The 24,749-nt window shown below is 40.5% G+C and overlaps 1 protein-coding gene across 5 annotated transcripts in view; it reads left to right on the forward strand.

The window, feature by feature from the left end:
- Nucleotides 1-24,749, forward strand: part of inava (innate immunity activator) — a 49,681-nt gene that overhangs the window by 22,401 nt on the left and 2,531 nt on the right. For 2 of the 5 annotated variants that reach the window (XM_008109801.3, XM_008109802.3), the window contains exons 2-9: nt 5,721-5,847; nt 8,059-8,183; nt 10,020-10,142; nt 14,721-14,949; nt 17,384-17,437; nt 18,706-18,940; nt 20,148-20,321; nt 20,668-21,382. In XM_008109801.3, coding sequence (XP_008108008.1) covers nt 5,787-5,847; nt 8,059-8,183; nt 10,020-10,142; nt 14,721-14,949; nt 17,384-17,437; nt 18,706-18,940; nt 20,148-20,321; nt 20,668-21,382 — 1,716 coding nt within the window. In that variant the 5' untranslated portion in view covers nt 5,721-5,786. The remainder of the gene's footprint in view (nt 1-5,720; nt 5,848-8,058; nt 8,184-10,019; nt 10,143-14,720; nt 14,950-17,383; nt 17,438-18,705; nt 18,941-20,147; nt 20,322-20,667; nt 21,383-24,749) is intronic. The other 3 variants (XM_016993331.2, XM_008109803.3, XM_062978420.1) reach the window with 2 other exon arrangements.

Consider the following 24,749-nt stretch of genomic DNA (forward strand, 5'->3'; position numbering starts at 1 on the left):
ATAACTTTATTTTTGTATGCCTCCTCCATCTCCCCCAACGGGAATCTGGAGTGGCTCACATGCACGTCCATAGCAATCTCTCCATTACATTAATGCAGTGTCCAAGCATAAAATTTAGCCTGGTGCCATTTTGAAGAAGGCACATTCTGTACTGTTAGTAAATTATGTAAAGTGCATTATATCTATGGTGGTAAAATATCCTAAAGTTTTCCCAGCTAGTTGAAAGAATTAAATGTGCGAACTGCTTGCATTTTTTTTCTTTGTAGCTTACATTACAAAATTGTGTAGCCACTGGCTTTCAATACAGTAGTGATCATGCTTCTTATTTCTTTCCTGACCTTTTTCCATTTTGCTAAACTCTGAACATTTCTCAACTTTATCATAGGATCATCGAATCATAGAGTTGGACATCCAGTCCAACCCCCTGCCAAGAAGCAGGAAATCGCATTCAAAGCACCCCGATCAGTTTCAGTTTGGAAATGTTTATGAACTACAAAATCCTCATTATGTTTACATTTGGACAGAGTCCCCAGTGGTTAGGCTGGTTGGGGATTCTGAGAGTTGCAATCCAAAAGATAATGGTTATTTCAAACTCAGAGTAAAGTTAATAAGGCTGCCTTAACATAACTCACTTCCATTAAGCTTGCAAAGCTGAATTGCTTTGGCTACTTTAAAATGCCATCAGATTTTGTTACACAACAACTTGTGAGATATCAATGCCTTGAAGTAATGGCATGTCATGGCCTATCATTTTCCATACCTGAAAGCATACCAAGATTGTTCCTCGCCATCTGATGCCCTCACACGTCTCACTGTCTCTCTCGGTTTTATTCACAGTATGCATTACACACCACTTACCTTGTATACCCTGAATGAGATTCATGACGCATGCTTACCACATTTGAAAGGAAGACCAACTGCATTATTTTCAAAAAGAAAATACTAGTCGAGTATCTCACCCAAATACTTAAAAATTGTCCATATGGGTGGCTAAGATAGGGCCATCTTTGCTTTCTAATAATTTGGTTTGTATAAAGTTTGTCTTATGCACCAAACTATTTAAAAAGCTTGTGTATAAAATTACCTCTAGGCTATATGTATAACGTATATATGAAACATAAATAATTACGTGCTTAGACTGGGTCCCATCTCTCAAGATATCTCAGTATTTCAAAATGGAGATATAGAATACTCAACCTGAACTTCATAATCACTTTTTAAAAAATGCTTTTGGGGAAAAAACAGGAAAATATGTCATATTTATCCTCTCCCCCCCCCCCAGTGTTTCCCTCTGATTCTTCACATATCTGCTCTAATGAGCACATGTTTGATTCATGTCAGCCAGCATTATGTAGTTTCTTGAGTATTAGACTATGACTCTGAAGACCAGAGTTTGAATCTGAGCAGAGGCTCAGTTATGGAAACTCATTATCTCACTTTCTCAGCTGGAGAGGACAACCAAGTCAAAGCCCACTCTGAATGAATCTTGCTAAGAAAATCTGGTGATAGGTTTGCCTTAGGGTCACTATAAGTCATAATTGACTTGAAAGTACACAACAAAAATCAGGCTTAAAATTGACAGCATAAGGTTTGCAGTGTGGGAATGCAGCCAGCAGAGTTACTTTACTCAACCTTCTTGCCTAAACATGTCTTTGTTATTAGAGCAACAGGCTTCTCTAGCTCCAGCAAAGCTTTACTTCTACCTACCTACATCTAACACAGAGAAGCTCTCACCCTTTAAAAATCATTGATTCAAAACCCAGACATATTCTGATGCCATTAGAGCAAAGACATTTTGGACAATTCAGCTTTAAGGGCCTTCTTTCCATGTTGTTTCCATCCTCGCAACAATTTTTGTACCAGTTTATCATCTATTCCTTTTAATAAAAAAGAAACAGGAAAGTATTAGGCTGGTAATGTTTATGAGAAGGTATGGATGTCTTTTGATGGTAACTCTTCACACAACCATAGGACTGAGTGGATTTGGACAAAACTCATTTTAAGATGCAGTAGTCATATGACTGATTTCCTATACCTTCATTTTATTATGCAACTAATTTTTTTCAGTCTGTTACTTAGCCTCTATCTGATAAAGTAGCATGAAAAATTTGGTTACTTGTGTGTAGTGGGCAAGAAATCACAAAACTGCTTAGTCTCTTGCCACAATACAATGAGATTGCTTGGGCTATGCAGTTGTCATGCCAATGTGGTTGTGTGAACTGGCCACCAGAGAAAGCAGAAGGATCACAGCAGCTGGTATAGGATAGTGGCTAAGGGAATGCTTTCTGAGCTGAAAATGGCATGACCAAGATGACAGTTGTATGTAAATGAGTGCTTAAGAGTGCCTGTACAAATACATTTATGTCCTTCATATATTTAATTCTCATATTTTTGTATCTTATCCACCTAAACGTTCTCTAATTCATGATGCTTTCCCTATATCAGTTTATGTCAGTGTACATGTACTGTGTCATATGGGAAGCTCAGGAAAGAATCTCTTTTGTACACATCATATGAACACATAGAACACATCATATGACATGTGGGGCTTGATGAATCCAAGGCTGGAATTAAAATTGCTGGAAGAAACATTAACTACTTTAGATATGCAGATGATACCACTCTGATGGATGAAAGTGAGGAGGAGCTGAGGAGCCTTATCACCAAGGTGAAAGAAGAAAGTGCAAAAGCTGGGTTTCAGTTAAACATCAAGAAAACCAAGATTGTGGCAACCAGACTGATCAATAACTGGAAAATAGAGGGAGAAAATGTGGAGGCAGTGACAAACTTTATATTTCTAGGCACAAAGATTACAGCAGACGCAGACTGCAGCCAGGAAATCAGAAGACGTTTCCTTCTTGGGAGGAGAGCAATGACCAATCTCGATAAAAAAAGTGAAGAGTAGAGACATCACACTGGCAACGAAGGTTTGCATAGTTAAAGCAATGGTATTCCCCATAGTAACCTATGGATGTGAGAGCTGGACCATAAGGAAGGCTGAGAGAAGGAAGATAGACACTTTTGAACTGTGATGTTGGAAGAAAATTCTAAGAGTGCCTTGGACCGCAAGAAGATTAAACCAGTCCATACTCCAGGAAATAATGCCCGACTGCTCACTTAGTGGGCCGGCGGGGGGGGGGGGGGGGAGGAGGAAGGATATAAAAGACAAAGATGAAGTACTTTGTATCATGAGTATCATGAGAAGACAGGAAAGCTTGGAGAAGAGAATGATGTTGGGGAAAATGGAAGGAAAAAGGAAGAGGGGCCGACCAAGGGCAAGATGGATGGATGGTATTCTTGAAGTGACTGGCTTGACCTTGAAGGAGCTGGGGGTGGCCACTGCGGACAGGGAGCTCTGGTGTGGGCTGGTCCATGAGGTCATGAAGAGTCAGAAGTGAGTGAATGAATAAACAACAACAAATGACTCCCTAAAACATAAACCAGTTAATACTGTGGTCAACATTATGGCTGACTATTTTAGCTGGAAATGCCTGTAATACCCTGCCTTGGTCATGCAGCCCTGGTAACCGGAAGCTGGTGCCTGGTGTAGAAGTTTCATGCCTCAAGACCTGCATGGGTTAATGCCCCAACTGAGTGAATGTATAATTCTGGGGAAAGTATTCCACAACTTTGCCTCATGAATGGACTCACCATTGCAATCAAGATGGAGAAGTACACACCTACATAGCCTCTTGTGCTAATGTGATTTGAGCAATAAACCAGACAAGTTCCAGTGATGTTATCCCAGGCCATCTTTGGATTGACACCAGTGTCGTGAACCTTGTCCATCCGGCTCTTTTTGCCATTTGTTTCCTGGGAGATTGGCAGTCCCAGGATAAGCTCCAGACAGAAACTCAGTGTGACTTTCAGATTGACTCATTCAGATAGGGGTGGAGAAGTGCTGTGTAAACACAAGCATGGCTGCAAGTAGGAGAAAGGTCTGGAGCGATGCCTAGCTATAAGGAAAGCAAGAGGATCTGTTCCTACCAAATGATGCCACAGGATCTGAGTGACACGCCCTGGCAATGGGACCTTGAACAACTGTCACCTGTTCTTTTGATATTGAAACTTCGGTGGGGGGAGTATTCATGGCCTGGGTGAGCATCTTTATAGCATTTTCTGCACTGGTTAGTTGTGTGCTTTATCCACCCTGCCTGCTTTATGGTGACATTTCCCATGATATGTGAGATTAGTGTGAAAAAGAAATGTAGCAGGAAGTGAACTGATCAGACATATGGTATTTTAACAAGGTTAGAGAGACATCATGTAAAACCAGCTGCAGGAGCTAAAACTGCATATCAGATTGCCTCTGGAAGCCCTAATAACTAATACCATATCCTGACAGACAGCATGCTTATTTTCTCTAATATCTATATTGCAATAGTAAGATATTGTTTTTTGATCATAGCAAAAGATTATGTTTCCCTCTCAGTTACCCCATCTATTTGCTTTGTGGTCTGGTGTAGATATAAAAATGACAAAGCCTAGTTGGCAATGGAGTGACTGGGCCATGAATTTATTTACTGAGTTCATCATTCAGAGTGAAAGGCAAGGCATTTTGTCTCGGGCTCTCCCTCCATCCCCATATGAAATATGAAATCACAGACCTGATGGTTGTGAACTGCTTTGAACACTTTAACAAGGTCCATAGCAACACTAAAGTATTATTAGATGTACAGAATGATAGTTCAGTTTCTATGCTATATGTGCAGCTACACTTGTCACATCAACGTGTATTTCAGATAAATGAATACCCCACGTTGTGTGCATCAGATAAACATTAGAAATCTTTTGGAGGACTCCCTGTGTTTACTGGAGTGAATAGTGCCTTTGAAGGTGTACTGTCAGGCCTGTAGCGGGAGGGGGTGTGTGTTCAAACCACCCCTGAAATTGTTCAGGTTAAAAAAAAACTTGGTTTACTCATGAATTTTAACTGGTTAACCAAATCCCCATGGTAAGTCTATGAGACACAAAAAATTAAGAGTCCCTCTAGGAACTATCTCAAGCAGATATTGACAGGTCTGTAGCCCGGGGGGTGGGGGGGTGGGGGGTTAGTGGTTCAACCCCCCCCCCCCCCCCAAATTTTCAAAACCCTCTTCGATTTTTTTTCTGGCTACGGTCCTGTAGTACTGTGGATATGTAACATACAGGCAAATCTCAATTGACATAAAAGCTGCATTTGTGGAGCTGTGGTGTACATTATTCATCTAACTGTAGTGTTATAAGCAGAATTACCACTTTTGGCACTTTTAATGTTAACTCACTTGCCTTCACACCATCACGATTTATCTGTTGAAGCTGAGAGAGAAAACCCTTCCCTCCAGCTGCACCAGAACTCCAAGATTCTAGCCTCTTCCTCCCTCTCTCACATGGCATTTCTAAATGGACAAAGGAAACCCCTTCTTTCTAACCATACCAAGACTGTAGTTACTTTCTCCCTGTCTCTATTCTTTCTACATAACAAATGAAGAAATCCAATTCAATCCGCTGTTCCTCTGCCAATATGCCAATAAATGCAGTCTCTTGACATTGCATCTTCCTTAACTTCACAGGGACACTGGGGGAGCTGTGCATTATGGATGTGACTTGCACTTGATGATTTATTTCTGGAGAATCATGGTAAATTTGAAGTGTTGTAAATAGGGATAATGTAAATCGAAACTTGCCTTTGTGTTTTTTTCAAGCATGCCTTAGCATTTGTCTTGTTGGTTTTGTTTTAGCAGAAGACATTACGGCACTTTCCAGGTGTGACCACACCAGCTCCCCAAACCGCCCAGAGCTTGGCCATGAAGAGCAGGAGTAAGGATGAGACTAGCGACACAGACAGTGGGATCATAGTGCAGTCAGGTAAGTGAGTAATGGGGGGAATTCCTGGATTTCTTCCTGTGTCAACAATTACTCTTCTGTGAGGTCTTCCTTTCATCGCAGGACCTGGAGCTGCTGTAGACTGTGGTCAGAAGACTAAGCTAGTAGCTGCCTGAACATTGTGGCCCGTGAGATAAAAGCATAGCTGCAGAGAGACAACCTTGCCCCCTCTCTCTGTTACTCATGGCAGCTCCCATATTTTTTATCCCAGCTGGGCTGTGACGTAAGCCAAAATATTCAGATGGAGGTGTGCAAGGTTCCAAAGTATGACTGTGGTCTTGCATTAGCACATATAGCCAGGAGCAGGTGATATCAGCATAGTGGAAGGGTGGAGTCTGCTCTTTTGTCTTGTACTTTTTAATATCCCTTATCTTACAATGTAATTAGTAACCAACAGAAGAATAGTTCCTTAGAAAAGAGGTTGTCTTAAAAATTGAGGCAGAATTTTGTTGAAATGAGGAATGAACCCTTTTTGAGTAGGTAGCTTTTGCAAGTGTTTCACTAAAAACCCAGGACTGTGTTGTTTCTGGCATCCCCCCCCCCCCCCCCCCCCGCTATAAGTGCATCCCAGTATTTCTGTTTCTGCTTTTCTGTTGAAAAATGCTAAAGAAGTCTAAATAAAATGCCAGTAGAAAAGGTAAATCAGGAGGCCAAATTGGAAATGCATAAACATAGTTAGATTATCATGTATGTAGAGAAATGTTGCATATGAAATGTGCTTTTATGGTTTTAAATCATTTTTTCACAATAATAATAATAATAATAATAATAATAATAATAATAATAATAATATTAATAATAAATTTATTTTCACCCCACCACCATCTTCATGAAGGGACTCGGGGTGGCTAACAAAATACAGCAAAGTGCCACATATAGACAATACACAAGGTGGTTCATCCACTCAATTTGCTCTAATGAAGAAATGTTACATGAGATCCTTAATCCATGGCATTTTTCTACACAAAAGCTGAAGTAGAAAGCGTGGAGGTTTAGATGGTGGACTAGTGTATTTGCCAGTAAGACACAAGATGTGTCCTGGATTCTCCCATGCTACAGTGTTCTTGTTTGGCAATGGGTGAAATATTTCCTGGTCTTTCTTCTGTATTGAAGTTAAGAACAGAAAGGAGAAATGCAGCCTAAATATGATTCTTAGATTTATAACCTTTTCAGAATTCAAGAAAGTTAATGTTTGACTAAAACTTCCGAATATCAAAATGCAATAGTAACTGAAGGATTTAGAAAATTGCAGTGTACTAAATAGCTTTTCCAGGGCTGTCTAGGACCACAGCAATTAAGTGGCAAGGAAAGAAAAGAATAAAGTTATTCAGAAAGAAAAATGGGTACATTCTGAACATTGTCATTTCATGACACTTATTACAGAAATGAAGTAATACAAAACTTTGACATTTCAGCCTCTCCTTCTGAAACTCTGATTTCTTGTGCAATTCCCAGTGCTTGTTTGTGTATTTCAGAACACATCTGAATAGGAACCGATCCATTTCAGTCATTCAGTATTAAATTAGAGAAATTTCCTGGGTACAATCTGACATCAGAAAACCTTCTGTACCCATTCATCTTGAGTCATAGCTGTGTAATTGTCTCCTGCTGGATGATGAACCAATGCAGACTAAGACCTATATATGACTGGCAAGAAGTGAGTGAGTTAACTGAGTACCTCTGATCTCTGGAAGAAATCCTGTGGCTGATGCCCCTTAAGTGAGGTCTAAAATTTTCTGGAGCTCTGTCTCAAGACTTTGCAAAGATCAAAGTCTTTCTCCCTCTTTCTGTCTCTTTTTCCGGTCTATAGGCAGAGCAGCAAATCGGTTTGCTTAGTTTTCCAATAAACCTAACAATCAGGAACATGTCCAGGTCTTCTTTTTATCTGATCTGCAGTGACCTTGAGCTGCCTACAGCCTGTGAAGTAGGAGCTAATCAGTCCCTGGTGCTGCACACATTCCTTGCCCACCTGATGAGCTGTCAAAACAGTCGCCCCTTTGAAGTTCCGCATCAGTTTTATGATAACTGCTAATGACATCGGGCTTTAAGATGCATTTGCAAGGCCTGCAGCTGGCTCCAGCCAGCTGCCAAAGGGCATCCCCATCTGGCTCGTTAAACATTGTGGATTCTCTTTTCTCTTCCCTCACTGCAACTGGCTGAAGTGTCTTTCTGTGTCTTCGGTGTCTCATTCAGGACTAGACAGCCCCATGGCTCCCATGAAGGATCTCACCCAAGCCATGAGGAAGCAGCAGAAGGCTTTGGAGGAGAAACTTGAGGCCTGCGTGCAGGAGCTGAGAAGGCTGTGTTTGCGTGAGGCAGTAAGTGGCCAGCAAAGCTTTGGGGGTCTCCACAACCTAGTGTGTATTGGGAAGGGGGGGTGTATATAAAAAGTTCTACTAAAGAGAAGAAAACACATCTTTGGTGCCCAACAAAAGGGAGAGGCTTTCCATAGAGTTGCTAGACCTGCGAGGCACTCAGATAGGAAGAAAGCAGGATTGGCAGGTCTCGAGGTGCCAGCAAGAGTATCAGGGAGTTGCAATGTTTCCCCATCTTTCCAGCTGAGCAGATAAATATCAGGGCAAGCAATGCTGGGAAAAAAAGCTTGTCTGGCTTGCACCTGTCACATTACAAGGCCTCTGGTCTAAGTTTTTGGCTCTGAAATCTCAGGGAATGGGATGTTGTTGACCTGGTAGCTCTAAGGAAGATGTAATCCAATGGCAACACTAGTGGAAAATATCTGGAGGCAAATAAAGGGCAAAGTGGGTATCAGTACCATTGCTCTGTGTAAGATGTTTCTGTATTATTCTGAACGTATCATAGTAAAACTATGAAAATGCTTTAATTGAGCTTAGCTACACTACAGGGATAGGACCCCATCATCCTTCAATATTGCCTATGCTCGGTCTCAGGAAAAGGGAAAGGTAAACCTTCTCTGAACAAATCTTGCCAAGAAACCCCATGATGGGTTGCCATGAGTCAGAAATGATTAAAGCTGCACAACTACAAGTAGCTGCAATCATATTCTAAATAACATCTGGAGTACCATATGTTGATCACATAATCAAAGGTCCCCATTTCAAATTTTTGAATGAATCTCAAGATGTCATTCCCCCCTCTATATATCTAAATACAGATATAGTTATTTATTCCTCTTAACCTATTGTTATCCTTCCTAATTCTTTGTCATAAGATGGAAGAAATATAAAAAAGCTAATATCAAATCAGCACCAAAAGATATTCCTTACTTCTGCAGTCTATGCTATAATCCTGGGAGGCTAGGAGGGGTTTTTTTTGGATCAGTCCAAAGCTAACTTTGGTCATCACCTCTAAAGCCTGATAATAATAATTAAAAAAATTAAAACACAAACAATTTATTATATTAAATGACTTGCTGTGGGAATGTTTGAAATGAACATTGTCCCAAGTATTTTGCATGGTAGCTTTTATGTGCCATTTGTGAAACAGTCCCTTGTGCCAGATGTTAACTCATGGTTATGGAAATATGAACAGCTGAACATTAACAATGAACTGCCCCATTAAAAGAGACAAGACATATTTTGTGAATGACTCTCAAGATTTACCTTCAAATCATGGGAAAAGGTAAAATAAAATAAATATAAAATAAATAATCTGAAGTGCTCTATTAAATGGAGGAATTAAATATTTTTACATGCCCTCTTTTCCAGCTAGCTTTAGATACTTCAGATACAAAAAAAAGAGTCAGGCCTTGAAGCTGGCAAGGCCATTGATGCTAATCAAGATAATTAATTACAACATTCACACTGGCCTCCAACAGACAAGAGTTCTTTCTCCCACCCTGGACCTTCCACTGATATATAAACCTCCCTTGCTTAGTTTCCAATATACCTCACAACATCTAAGGATGCCTGCCATAGATGTGGGCAAAATTCCAGGAGAGAATGCTTTTGGAACATGGCCATACAGCCCGGAAAACTCACAACAACCCAGTGATTCCGGCCATGAAAGCCTTCGGCAACATTTCAGATACTTTCTTGCCCAAGACAGTAGAGCAAATGTTATTTCCCTCCACACCCCCATCAACCAAGGTCTAGGACCACTTAAATTATTTTGGCACTTTTATCAGTGGTGATCTCTGTTGTAAACTGTGACCTACTCTTCTGTTTTCTTGGCAGGAACTGACAGGATTGCTCCCTTCAGAGTATCCCGTGAAGCCAGGAGAGAAGCCTCCAAAGGTGCGCCGTCGAGTTGGTGCAGCTTTCAGATTAGATGAAAAGGCCATTCTTTCAAGAGGAGCGGTAAGGGAGTTTCTAGATTGGGATGAGAAGAAATATACTTTGCGACTTACACTAGAGCACTGTTAGCAATTATGGCTGGCTATGGTTCTGGCCTGTGAGTCTGTACTACAAATACACCAGTCTTTCTGACCCTTTTCTGATGGAATCTGCATTCATCATGGCCGAGGAGCCTTATTAATGAATACTATTCCCAGTATCCCCCCTCACACACACACACACACTGGCCAGACTACATGGAGCTAATGGCAAGACAATTAGCTATTTCTAGAGGGGCAGTGTGCTGGTTCCTGACAATGCTATATCCCATTAAATTACATCATCCCACCAGGGATCAAATTGGCATTCACTTAAACTGAAAAGGAAATTCTGATATTCTCTGTAACAAAAAGAAGATTCTGTGTAGTGTGAGCAATAAAGCCACAGTAGTTTTGTTTGTTGTGTGGATTACTTCTCCAAGGAGAATAATTTTGTCCTCTTATGAGAGATTTTACACACCTTAGTGATTTCCTGTGGGTAATTTTTGTCAGAGGTTTGCCACATAAACTTGCAATTTTAACAGGTAATTAACAGGCATAGAGATGTGAGGGGGTATTTTTAACTCTTGTCCTTTTGATAACAAATTAAAGCTACTCCAGAAAACCACAACCTTTCTATGTAGGGGAAGGAAATATCTTGAATAGAATCTTGCTAACTATGAATTCCTATGAAGTACAAGATGTCAGATATAGTTGTCAGCGTAAAGTATTAATTCTACGTAAAGTATTAATTCTACGCTTTGTTTGGAAAGGCAAAGGGATGTGGAAGTTTCAGGCTTCAAACAAAAAAATCATAGTAAAAGCCCATTATCATCAAAGGTGCTTCTTAGGTTGTGCAATTTCTCTCTCCCTCTTTCCTGTGGCCTGTTTTAATAAAAATCGTAGTAGGAGGCAATCTGGGTGTGACACTGTTTATTCTTTCTCTTTGTGCTCTTAGTGGGTGGCAAAGGGCATGGCCGCTGTGTTGAATTGTTCTTTTGCTGACCATAGATTTTTTCTAATACATGCACACAGGAATATCATTTAAAAAAAAATATTACTGACGTGTTGCTTACAACTCAGAGAGCAATTTCAGAAATGATTTTTATCACACCATAATTTTGCCTCATGAACTGAATTTCAAAGAGGCTTAACAATATGCATGGTATCCTGTTAGTGATACACATGGCAAAGTCACATTATGCACACGAAGTGAATTATTCACCGTGGTGGAACATATATATTCTGCTGACAACCGTTTAAACAGAATTGCATATACAGGAATGTTGTGCATTGCATCTGAGCATTGTATTTTCATATTGCACAACAGTACCCAGTCATTAATATGTGTTACACATTGTTGATACTTTGCATGGGGGTTGTGTAGTGCTGCGATAGCATATCTCATACAGAGATATCTCCATTATGCTGAAAGGCTGTTGGACTGCAGCCAGTGTCTCTCACCATTTGTAGCTATTCCCTGTTTTTCCATCTCTACATCTCTTTTCCTCTACCAAAGAAAATCTGTCAAAGAGAAAAAGGTGGAATAACTGCACAGTGCTTTCTAATGGGTAGCCTCAGGAGCTCTCTGTCTGGAAACGCCTAGCCTGAGCTTTCTTTGCCCCTTCCTTCATTCTTAGGCACAATCCCTCTTTGTAGTCTTCTTTTTGTAAATCTCCTGGGTTTTCCCTGGCTGCTGCTTTTTTTCTTCCATATCAAGGGGAGAAAGATGGAATGCCTTTTTATCAGTAAGATTAGTAATCTACAAACACCCTTAGTCTGTGAAGAGTTTACTTCATTCATATTTATGGGCTTATTGGACAGGTGGAAACCAAGCCTGGGACTTACATCTCATGGTAAATTCAAAGGAACACACCCCTTAAACTGCATATTATCTAAATCCAGAATAATTACCATCTCTGGCTCATGAGTCTCAAAACTCTCACTGGATTAAGCAGACATCAAAGCAGAGGAAGGTCACCTCTATATTTTTTAATCAACTGAATTGCAAGAGTGACAAGAAGGCTGAACTGGTTAAAGGAAGCATTCTTAATTTGTAGTATTTTCAAAGTCTTATCTCTATTAAAGTGTTTTCACCACCCATTGCTTTCCTCATTAATCCAAGAAATAATGATATTATGGAGATTGGGCATTATCCTAAAGTGTTTGCATCTCTTGGACTATTCCCAGAAGATTTTTGCACATTAATGCTGTCTAATGCACACACACTTTTGACATATATCTGCATAGTGTAATACTGCCATTTTCTATCCTGTAATCTGCCATATTGCTACTGAAGCTCCCATGGCAATTCATACCTGAAGGAGAGTGAGAGTAAGTATCTGGTTATGTCCCCTAATGAGTAACAATGCAGGTATGTATCTGCTGAGTCCCTCCTGGTCTCAGCAGCTGATATAATTACAGTAGAGTCTCACTTATCCAACACTTGCTTATCCAACATTCTGGATTATCCAACGTATTTTTATAGTCAGTGTTTTCAATGCATCGTGATATTCTGGTGCTAAATTCGTAAATACAGTAATTACTACATAGCATTACTGCGTATTGAACTACTTTTTCTGCCAAATTTGTTGTCTAACATGATGTTTTGGTGCTTAATTTGTAAAATCATAACCTAATTTGATGTTTAATAGTCTTTTCCTTAATCTCTCCTTATTATCCAACATATTCACTTATCCAACATTCTGCCGGCCCGTTTATGTTGGATAAGTGAGACTCTACTGTACTTTATGTCTGACTACAGGGACATAGCCTGACACTTTTGCAATCCTTCCCTCCAGGCATGAATAGCTGTAGATGAATGTCTTCTGACCTCAAAAACTGTGGCGTAAATACTGACAACTGGGACGGCCTGCCCCTTGAGCACTCTAACTGAAGGTCAGCTGTAACCAGCAGCACAGTGGAATTCAAAGAGGCACGAATGGAGGGCAAAACTTTACTTACTTAGGCGATCCTTTGTTATCTGAGTATGATGGTACTCCAAATGTAGTGTCTTGGAGATGGGTACATAGGTGACTGTGGAGTCATATTATTGACCTGCGTGTTCTTCCACAGTGAGGACATCGGATTCCAGATGGAAGGTGGTTCCGGTCAGGGTTGGCTTGACATGCCTTCCTCATGGCACGTTTCTCCCTTTCGCCCTCCATTCGTGCCTCTTCAGATTCCACTGCCCAAATGTGCAGAATTCAGATATTTTGCTCCAAATTAACACATTATTAGAAAGGAATTCAAGCATGGCTGTAACTGTGAGTGGGAAAATGATTCCCCCCCACCATCACTTAGATTTTCTTATTAACTTGTAAGCCTCTTGGGATGTTATTCTGTGCACATCACAAACAAGTTTTTGGTTTTGGTGCCAGTAACATTATTGGTTTGAAACATACAAGTCTTATGCCAGCATAATTTCATACATCATGTTTATGCCAGCATCTTATGCTAGCATCTAAACTGGAGTGTGAGAAGGAGAGAGCTATGTATGGGCCAAATGTAGCCTCCAATGCTGTTTTTTGCATTTCTCCCAGACTCCTTTGTGAACTGTACCATCAAAATTTGAATTCAAACTTGGAAAACCCAATGCTAGTATTTTGCTTGAATTTAATGGTTTGCAGTAGTTTGCTATGAAATTTCAGGTGCAACCTAAAATGGATTTGGGAGAGGAATTCACCTTTGAATTCACTAAAATGGCTGAACATGTTTGTCGTCCCACCCCACACAAGATATGAGTATCATCTAGGTTATATTTTTCCCTTGTTTCGTTTCCTTTGGAGTTCTATTTCTTCATTTTGTCTCTTGCTGCCATGTACTTCCTCACCCAGTATTGAAGCATCAAATTTGTGTTTGGAGGGGGGGGAAGTAAATTTGGTTGCTTTCTCCATATAAGCAAGGGTTTTTGAAACATAGCAAATGTTATCCCTACCAGATTTCCACTACATAAAACATAGTTGCAAAGTCTGTGATGTATTCCAGCCTGTCCTAAGAGAAAGGTGGGATATTAAATAAATATATATATAATGTAAATAAAAATAAAGTGACAAGTGTATACAGCTCTAGAATGTGCAAATAATATAACTAGGAAGAGAAAGCAATCAACACTCATCATCTAATTTGGTTTACATTGAAAAGATTCTTCAATTTAAAGAGTTGAAACTGAGGACAGAATCATAATAGTGGAAATAGCTTCGATACACCCACTTTCCCAGAGTACAGTGTTCCCTCACTTATTGTGCGGGTTACGTTCCAGGACCATCCGCAATAAGTGAAAATCTGCGAAGTAGGGACACTATATTTATTCTATGTGTGGAGGAGAGCAAACCACAGACCACTTACTACAATGCAGTCTATACTTTATTTTAGCAGTGAGGGAGCGAAAAGTGAACCGTGAAGTAGCGAGGGAACACTTTACTTTGATTTTTGCATAGCTTTGACTTCTAATTCCAACATTTTGGTCCCTATGTGCTCCCTTTAAGATGCTAGATCACCTCAACCTTTCTAAAGAGTCATGTCAAAATGTCATAGTTTGATAAAACACTTGTCTTCCTCACAGGATCCTCTGAGCACACTGGAAAGAGACCTGGCTCTCCAGCTGCAAATCGCTGAGGCTTCACGTTGTCTTTCCCGGGAAGAGAATCTCACCAAGCAGGTTCGGAAGCGTCGGAAAAGTGCTGTGTTGAAGGAAGAAAAGAAGCTGAAGGAGCTGGAGCATGCCCTCATTGAGTATCACTTGACAGCCAGGCATTCGTCACAGCTAAGGGCCAGTGCTCCCGCATTGGAAGGTGAGCTGAATCTATTTGGAAATACAGTTCTAGGCTAAATGGTCCTGAGATAATTCCCAAAGGATTTCAAACACAAGAATATTAAGTGTCTGAGGGGAGAGAGAGATGATCTTAAGGAAGAAGGTGGTATAATAATGAAAAATTAAAAGTATCTAAAAGATTGAATAGGGAGATATTTGATGTCACTGCGAAGTAGGACAACATTAACTACCTTTGTAAACTGAAGTAGCTAATATCAGGAAGTGTTTCCAAAGGAGTAATAGAACAAAAAACAAAAACAAAGACCAGAGTCTTCTAACATATTAAAGACTGGCACATTTGTTATAGTTTGACAAAGCCTATATCATAATGTTTTCTTAAACTCAAATGTCACAAGACACTACACTGTTATGAGGAAGTGGGTTTTGTAAATATGAGTTGTATGGAAACAAGAAAGAAATTTGGATTAAATACCTGTCCCTGGAAATCACAAGAAGTAGGTCAAATGAACTTTTGGCAGGCATGGTTTAGTTGGAATTCATCCCAGATCAGGGCAGGAAGCTGGCCTTTTATGGTTTTTTCCTGGTTTAATAATCTCCAATCTGCAATTTTCTGTAAGCGGTTGCCAAAGAGAGCTCATGAAAGAACAGGGAGAGCCAGCTGGAGGAGGAAGCATGTAGAAACCTGTAGTGATTGACGCAAAGATGTGTAGCATTAGATTAACCCTTAGTAAATATTAGGAAGAAGAAAACTTTGTTTCCAGTCCAAATCACCCCCTCTTATGCAATCATATGCAAAGATACTAAGAATTAATAGATCACAGTGAGACTCAGTTGCAAATAAGATAATCAGGGATCCCCCATCCCCTGAATCCACTGCCCTAACACATACATAACTGAGATATTCTATGTATCTGCTTCCTAAACCAGGAATTTTAGTAAGGAAATGTCTGTACTGAGAACAGTTCACTGGTATGAGTGGGTGGTTACTTATGTTCTCAGTTCAGTGGTGTTCCTTGAAGAATGAACAACATTATATAGTTTCACATGAAAAGTGAAAAGCCATTTCCTTCACATACGACATCTCTGAAACATGGACCAGAATCCTGTTTATGCCTTCCATAGGTATGCGTTCCTCTACAGAACTAATTGGATATTTTTATCCAAAGTGCCATAGCACCCAATATTTCTTGAAGAAAAAGGAATGGAAACTTTCATTTCAAAGTTAAGGAATTGTCTCTGTAAATGTGCATTCCTGCCCAATTCATATTTTTCTGGCTCTACTGGAATTGACAGCAGTGCTCTTGCAGTTGTGCAACACTGACATTCAACAAAAGAATTGCATGACACTAACAATAGCTATGGTGTAAACTCACGTATAAATCTAAAAACTTGGGTCAACTTAATCATAGATCAATATAGGTACTGTACTTTAGCACGCGTTCACACACGCACACACACATGAAACCATCTCTGAGCAGAGTGGCAGAGCAGAGCTTAATCCATTCTAGGAGACCCTAAATAACCTCTACTCTCTGCCCCAATCCCATTACAGTCTTTTTGAATTCCTGGGCAGGAAAATGGCAGTGGTAGCCATTTCTCCTCTCCACAACATTACCCAAGACCTATCTACAGATCATATCAAAATACATAATTTTGGCCTCCAAACCTGCCCTTGACTTATACAGAAGGCTGATTTCTACATGAGTATATGTGGTAACTCTTCTTGTAGAGGTTTGTACTATGCAACTCTGATGTAGGATTGAGCCATAGAAAACCTGCTTTATATCAGATTAGAATATTAGTCTGGTACCAACAATGGCTCTCCAGACTTTCAGACAGAAGACTTTCCCAGCCAAACCATACAGGAGACTTTTGTATGAAAAACACATGTGGCACCACCACTATGCTGAGGACCCTCTGCCAGTGTGGATAGTCAGAAGGTTCAATTGTAGGATGTCTTGTCTGATGAACTTAGTTCCCCATTCAATTCCAGAGCTAACCTTTGTGGATAGTGAAATGGATTCAGTATGTGCCAGCCACACTCTGCTGCAGAGTTAAGTGTGCTTAACCCAGTCATGGGCAAACTTTGTCCCTCGATGTGTTTTGGACTTCAACTCCCACAATTCCTAATAGCTTCAGGCCCTTTCCTTTTCCCCCTCAGCCTCATAAGCCATGGAGCATAGAAGTAAGAGGCGCAGAGAATCCCATACTTATGGAAGTACAGAAAATATATGGAAGAATTCTAAAGGAGGAAATATTCTAAAATAGCTCAATGAGAACTGAACCTGCTCATTGATCACAGAATGCTGCCATACTGTTGATGGAGGGGGCGGATATCAAATGGAAAGTGTGGAATGAAATTATACATTTCAAAACTTCAATAGCAGCACTTTGTATGGCAACGTTTTGTTACAAGTCCTGTTTTTCAAGGCCCGTTCCTATTTTTCTCCCAGGATTCAGTGCCTGTGATGAGAGCCTCCTGTTAGAGCCTTCTCAGGTAGAGAAAGGTAAGCTGGAAGTTAATGATCTCAATTTTATTGTCACCTTATGCATATCCCTTTCCCTCTTTTGCACAGGCAAGCGTGAGAACAAAGTTATGGGAGTGGATTGCAGCCTTTCCCAATGCAAATCTTGTTTCCCAGGCTGTGATAGATTTGAGCAGTCCCATGCCCGCTATGACACTCCTCTTCATGGCTCTCCATTCCGTACAAACCAGCCTTCTATAAGATTGTGAAAGAATGACAGAATGCAGAATGGAGTACATCAGCACTATAGAATCAATGCAGTTTGATGCCATTTTAACTACCATGGCTCAGTACTGTGGGGTCATGGGAACTGTAGTTTTACAATATCTTTAGCCTTCTGTGCCAGAGTGCCTATGCCTCGCAAGCTACAAATCACAGGGTTAAAATGCATTCATTCTAGAGGGTAGGGGCCCCCAAAGTATTTATTGCATGGATCTCAGTAAACTGCAGTGTTTCTGAGAGCTGGTTTTCTGTCAATCAATCTTTCTTGGGTCCATATGAGCTGGCAAATATACCAGATGCAAGACACTAAATTGGAAATGGTGAAAGTCCAAAAAAATAAATAAATAATGGAAAAGAGATCTTGCTTCCTATTAAAAAGGCTCCAGGAAAGGCAAATCACATTTCATTTTCAAAGAAAAGGTAATCTAGAAAATCTGAAGGAGTACTGCCAAGTTATGCACTGCTCCCATACAGATTGCACCCTATTTAGCGCAGATCCCTTACCCCATTGCCAGACTTCAGAACTATCAATCCACGGAGTATCCATTTTACTCGGATTCTGGTTTTTGGCCTCCATTCAGCTTATTTCAGCATCTAGACTCAGCTGATTCTCATGCCATGAAAAATAGATTACCACTTCTCCATGATCTTGTATCACACAATTAAAGAATTGGCTATGCCATCTTAATAAACTCAAAAAATAAGCAGGATTTTATCTAAGTTGGTACACATGACCTAAGCAGTTCAAAGACTGCAGAGTCATTTCTAATGGGTCTCATGTAAATTATCAAAGGGAGCCCATGCACATATGAAAGTGTGTGTCTGTGTGTGTGTGTGTGTGTGTGTATTCTATATAATTCTGAAAAGCTGTTAAATTGAACAGCCTATTTTCAGTTCAATTTAGTGATGATAACCTTCGGTGTGGATTTTGAATGGAATAATGAAACTAAGATCGCTGTCTCTGATGCTACCATCTAATTTTCTATTGTTGGCAAGTTGTAATTTTTTTCACATTTTTTTTCTTTAAGAACCCCAGATGGTGAGCCCTAGTCTTCCACCAAAGCTTCCAGCTTCCACACACTACCAACCCTTGCAGAATCCTTCAGTCCAGTCCTCTCATCCTGGCTTGCCAGAAAGACAAACTCACAATCAAGCCACCAGTGTGGAAAGCTCGCCTATCCAAAACAGCCCATGGAAAGAGACCAGTCTGGATAAACCCTATGAGAAGCCCAAGAAAACTTCAGAGCCCAGCAGTGTGCCAAGGTGAAGAGAGTTCACTCGTCCTTCTGTTGTGCCTTTGGTATAGGACAGTTTTCACGGATCTTTTAATACTGAGTTGAAACCTTCATATGTAAACTATAGCCTTCAGGCAAGCAATTTGATAGCACGTATAGCACAGTCAGGTGTTGCCAATGAAGTGCATTATCTTGAAGTCATTGGATCAAATATCCATTCATGAACTCTTAGCAATCATATCTGGCAATATTATTCACTTTAAAAGGTTGTTATAAGAATGATTAAAATAAGGTATTTGTGAAGCTTTGTTAGGAAAAAGGCTGTAATATTTATTCCAGAGATGAACATTAGGAAGAACTTCTTATTGTAAGAGCAATTCAACAGTAGAACAGGCTTTGGCTTTGGAGGTATTTAAGCAAAGGTTGGATGGGCATCTTTTAGGGATGATGCAATATGTGTATTTCTGCATGGCAGGGAGTTGGCCCAGATGCCTCTAAGCGTCTATGATAGAAACTGAACTTGTTTGCAGGATTCATTTGTTTTTGAAATCTCATCTGTAAGAAAAATCAGTCAAACATTGAAGGGTGGGTCATTCAGTAGGTGGTACTCTGGTCCTTTTGTATGGGAAGCAGTAGATTGCTTTTGGAGTCAGTTCATGCACATGCATTAGAAGTATTCAAGAGAAACTTGAATCTTTTTATGCCACTTTGGATTGATCCATGCTATCTCCATGAAATCCTGTGTGGAATCAATTATTTTGTGCTTTTGGTTTAAATGTTAACTAAGGTTTTAAAAGTGTTTGTGGAATAGGCTTCACTTGTAATGCCACTATTTATTTTACCCATCTACAATTTTAAAGAGGGTTTCCCCCTTTTGTTTTCCTGTTTTATTCTGGTTGTTTTATATTTCTTCAACTAATTCCTAAGTGTGGTAACACTGAAAGGCAGTCTATAAGTCTGCTAGATAAAATAAAATGTAAAGTATGTACATATCTTTGCATTAAGGAAGATGCAAATGCAGAAAAGCTATTTAGTGGCCTATAGACAACTACTGACCTAGAGACAGCAGTTTCAACTAAACAGTTAACTATGCCAGAACAGCTGACTTTGCAAATATGCTTAGATCTGTGGTCCTCATTGTTTTGCTGGCAAGGAAAAGTGATAACAACTAGAGGCTAGAGAAATAGACTATTCTCTAATATGTCATTTCATTTTTGTTGTTGTTTGTTTTGCAGCAGTCCAGTTGTGGTGGCACAACCTGCACCCAGTCCTGCTGCTCAGAGGAGAACTGAGGCTTCTGCCTGCAATGTTGTTCCTCCTAGGAAGCTGGAAGGAAGGAGGCAGGCTGGTTCCAGTGCTCCACCAACACCAGAATTACTGGGAAGAAGAGGGCAAGCTCAACTGATAAGGTACTAAATGTTACTCTATGAAAAAAGAGGTCCTGATAAGGTACTCTAAAGTGTAATGCCGATGTGAGAAATTTGCCCTTGTTACCTGACTTTGAATCTGGAACCTAAACAGACTCTTATTATCTTGTGCCTCAAATAAAGCACCAAGTCCTGATGTTCTTGAGGTAAGTAGAATAGTTGGCATAAATTCATTGCATACTTTGAAAACTGTGCCCAATATCTGTTTTCCTCTTCTCTGATTCTGTTAAACTATCTGAGATTTGGGGTATAATGGGATGATGTACTCTTGCATGAGAACAAGAATTGCTGACATTTGGAGTTCTAACTATACCCTTCTGGCCAACAGGGTGTCTTCATCCCGGGACGGTTTGGAGCCCCACAGAAGAAGCGCATTGCCAAGGCGACGCCCCACCTACTACACAGTCACTGTCCCTGAGTATTGCTTTTCTACATCTAAACCCAATCCAGCCATCAAACCGACCTTTCACTCTGCCTCAGAAGACAGCAATTCAGATGCTTCCAGCATCTCTTATACTACGTCTGCAGGGAGCAGCAGTCCTGACATCTCCTTCTTGAAACCAGTGTCTTCAGTGCCCATGGAGGAACCCTTCCAGCCCCAGACCAGCAGAGGACAAGAAGCAGAATACCACTGTCAGTGTCCACAGAAGCTGTTGTCATCTTCAGGTTACTTCCCTGCTGTGGAGTATATAGCTGATGGTCACATTCCTGCTGGGATGGAGTTTTGTCGAGGTCGGCCACCCTTTTTGTCTGCCAGCTCTGCCCACTTGGCCTTCAAGGAAGAGGTGGTGCCAGTCAGATTCCACAGGTCCATTGTTTCCCAGAGTCGGGTGGTACGCACACCCTCACTGAAGGACTGCCCCCCAATAGGCCCTCGGGCCCTCTCCAAGTCAGTGGTGACAGAAGAGCTAAAATCATGGCATGAACGGACTCGGTTGCGCAATGCACGGCCACATTCACTGGACAGGCAAGGGGCTTTCCACATGCGCAGTGGGCCAGGCAGAGAGGCGCTCCTTTCATCTTCCAGAGGGCAACAAGTTCAGGTAAGATCTAATCTGGGGAAAGGAGAACCCATATTTCCCATGACTCTTTGTTCACAGCCCCATAATTCCCTTAACAGACCAGCTACTGTTATCTAAGAATGCAAGCTAATGTGCTAGCTTGTTAACCTTTTATTATAAACCAAGAGTGAGCAACTATGGCTCTCCAGAAATTAGCAGACATTGGCTGCCATCCTATTTGTTAGTCCCAGCTAGTAGATTAATTCAATAAGTTGTTGAATTGTGAGTCAATGTAATTTTCAGTTATTCAGTAGTTCTGCTCTAGGCAGGACTGATAACAGGATTTAGTCAGTAAAGCCCAGCATCCTTCAACAACGGTTTTGATGAACATTAATGGTGGGAATTGCAGTGCAGCGAGGTGACCATGTTATGAGCAAATGAATGTGTGAATCCCTTAAAAGGAGTGCATAGTGTCTGAGTGCATTTTTCAAGGTGGATGAAGGCTATGGATTGAGTTTTATGACTACTAACAACAGAACTGTAAAAGCAAATCATAGTGTGTTGTTTCACTCAAGAAATACTGCTCTCAACTTGAATGACCTTTAGTTGTCCTTACTGATACCATCACATAGCTACATTTCAATTATTATGTGATAATGTTGCTGTTTCTAGGAAGATAATATCCAAGTGAAATTAAAAATGAGCAACAAGTGCCTGTCCTTGCAGTTTAGTTAGGAACCGAATTCAGCCAACCGATCTATTTCCTCCTCCAAAGCAGATAATAGCTCAGTTATTCTGAGTCCAGCTCAGACCACATTGCTCTCCTGATGACATAATTGAACCATGATAGAATCTGATTATAATCTTCCCTGGAGTGCTGAATCCCCACTTTTCCATTTTCATTTAACTAAGCTGGATGTGGCAACAATAAAAATTCTTGTTGGAAATCCCCCAGCCCCATTTCCTCCTAAGGCAACAGGAGGTATCTTGCTACTTGCTCACTGATGTCTTCTGGACTGGTGCAAAAGCAGTGCCACCAGTGCCAGGATCCTCTGGGCATGCTCCTTGCCCCAACTTTGGGCAGCCAGAGAGTGGAAGGAATTCAGTGAGAACTTACTTTGGCATTGCTGCCAGGAAAAATAAAGAGGGAAGACAGGAAGGTGGCCAGAGTAATTCAGAAGGCTGCAGCTCAGGTCTCATATTGAAAGTGAGCTGTACAAACTACTCGGGTTTACCTTCCAAACTTGTGACTGAGGCCTTTTCATGAAATCATTACCACAAAAGCAGGAGCCAATTGCCAGAGTCCTTTTAATGACCTGGGGTTAAATTAGTATAAGTCCTTTTTTGGTTGTCGCAAAAGAATGTATGGAGTGTATATTCTTGCACAACTCCTTACCCCCAGAAGGCACATTGCAGTAATGCGGCTGGGGAAAGAGAACTGGTAGTATGTTCCCAGATGGAAATACTGGAGGGTGGTGTCAACTCCCCACCACAGAACTACCCAGGCATCTACTATCTTTCCAGGCTAATAAATGGCTGTTGTAGGGTACTCCAATGATTGAAGCATGTCTTCGGAAGCATGGCAAGAGCATTAGAAACGAACTGTGTAATGGATGATTCTTCGCATTGAAGAAATCAGCCAGGACAGTAGCTTGAGGAAAGTTGCAAACAATATGAGTCATTGTTTGAAGGAAAGTACATTCAGAGCCCCTTTGTGGGCGAACACTTGACATGACTTAGGGCTGACAGATTATTACAGTAGAGTCTCACTTATCCAACGTAAACAGGCCGGAAGAACATTGGATAAGCGAATATGTTGGATAATAAGGAGAGATTAAGAACAAGCCTATTAAACATCAAAATAGGTTATGATTTTACAAATTAAGCACCCAAACATCATATTATACAACAAATTTGACAGAAAAAGCAGTTCAATACGCAGTAATGCTATGTAGTAATTACTGTATTTACGAATTTAGCACCAAAATATCATGATGTATTGAAAACATTGACTACAAAAATGTGTTGGATAATCCAGAATGTTGGATAAGTGAGTGTTGGATAATTGGACTCTACTGTATATTTTATTATATTATTTTTTCTTTTTCTGAAAAAGCAGTCCTCCAAGGGAGTGATCTTGAATAGAAATATCATGAGAGCAAAAGGGGTACTTTCATTTCTTTCCCATCAGCTATTGAGTGCTTCAAATAACCCTAAATTTCTTATACAGATCAGTAATTGAAAATGGCTTGAACATTCAAAATTATTCATGGATTATAAATGTCTGTATCAAGGCCTAACACATTGCTTAATGTTTGTGATTACGAGAGATGATGTTCTCTAATCATAGTTAATATGTATTATAACACCTACATTTTGTCTACTGGATGTCTTCTGAACTTCCTTCTCAGCAAAATCCAGCTATCCATAAACTTCTGAACCTCTTAATTTATATGCTTACTAGCTGTGCCCGGCCACGCGTTGCTGTGGCGTTGTTGGTGAGAAATTGTTGAGGTAGTGGTGGTATTGAATGTCTGTTGTATGGTTGTCTTTATGTTTAGTATGCACACTGAAGTGGATTATATGGCAGTGTGGACTCAAGATAATCCAGTGCAAAGCAGATAATATAAGATTCTAAATGGGTTATATAGCTGTGTGGAAGGGCCTTGAGTCTACACTGCCATATAATCCAGTTTAAATCTGATAATCTGTGGAAGAGGCCTAAGTGAGGCCTAACTGTGCCTGTCCCCTGGGCTGAGGCGGTTGCTAGGAGACCAAGTGGGCGGAGCTTAGCCTTCAAACTGGCAGCAATTGGATAAAAACTATTATTCCCCTCCCTCTAATTAGGACTTTATTTTTCTTTTCTTTTTGTTGTATCAACCTAGAACCATGATTGATGGGTTGTGTTGTCAAATTTCGAGGTTGGGGGGCCTGTAGTTTTGTTGTTTTGCCGGCTGCCCTGATGCCATCACTCTTTTATATATATAGATTGGAGATGTTGTTAGATGTTTATTCTGATGGTCATTGTTTTGAGGGCTAGTTACAAAGGCACAATCTTCTGGAAATTTTGCACACTATACTTTTGACATTCCTTGGGAAATATACTCAATGAGATGTGTTCTGTATGATATATATCCTGGTTTTGTCTTTGTGAATTATGTCTTCTAGATGTATGAAACTGTTGCACACCCTTCCTTGGGTATCTCCCTAGCCTGAGGCACTGGGAAGAGGCCCAAACCATGCAAGTGAGAGCTTGCCTTTTGGGTTCCTCCCATTCTGTTCAATGCTTGCCTCCACTCTCACAGACAGGAACAATGAAATTTTAATCTAACAAGGATGGACCCCTCCTGGAACTCTTTGCGCAACAAGAAACAGGTCTCTGGACTACACATTTGTGTGCCTTTGTCCA

The sequence above is a fragment of the Anolis carolinensis genome, chromosome 4 (assembly GCF_035594765.1).
Source record: "Anolis carolinensis isolate JA03-04 chromosome 4, rAnoCar3.1.pri, whole genome shotgun sequence".
NCBI classification, from domain to species: Eukaryota; Metazoa; Chordata; class Lepidosauria; order Squamata; family Dactyloidae; genus Anolis; species Anolis carolinensis.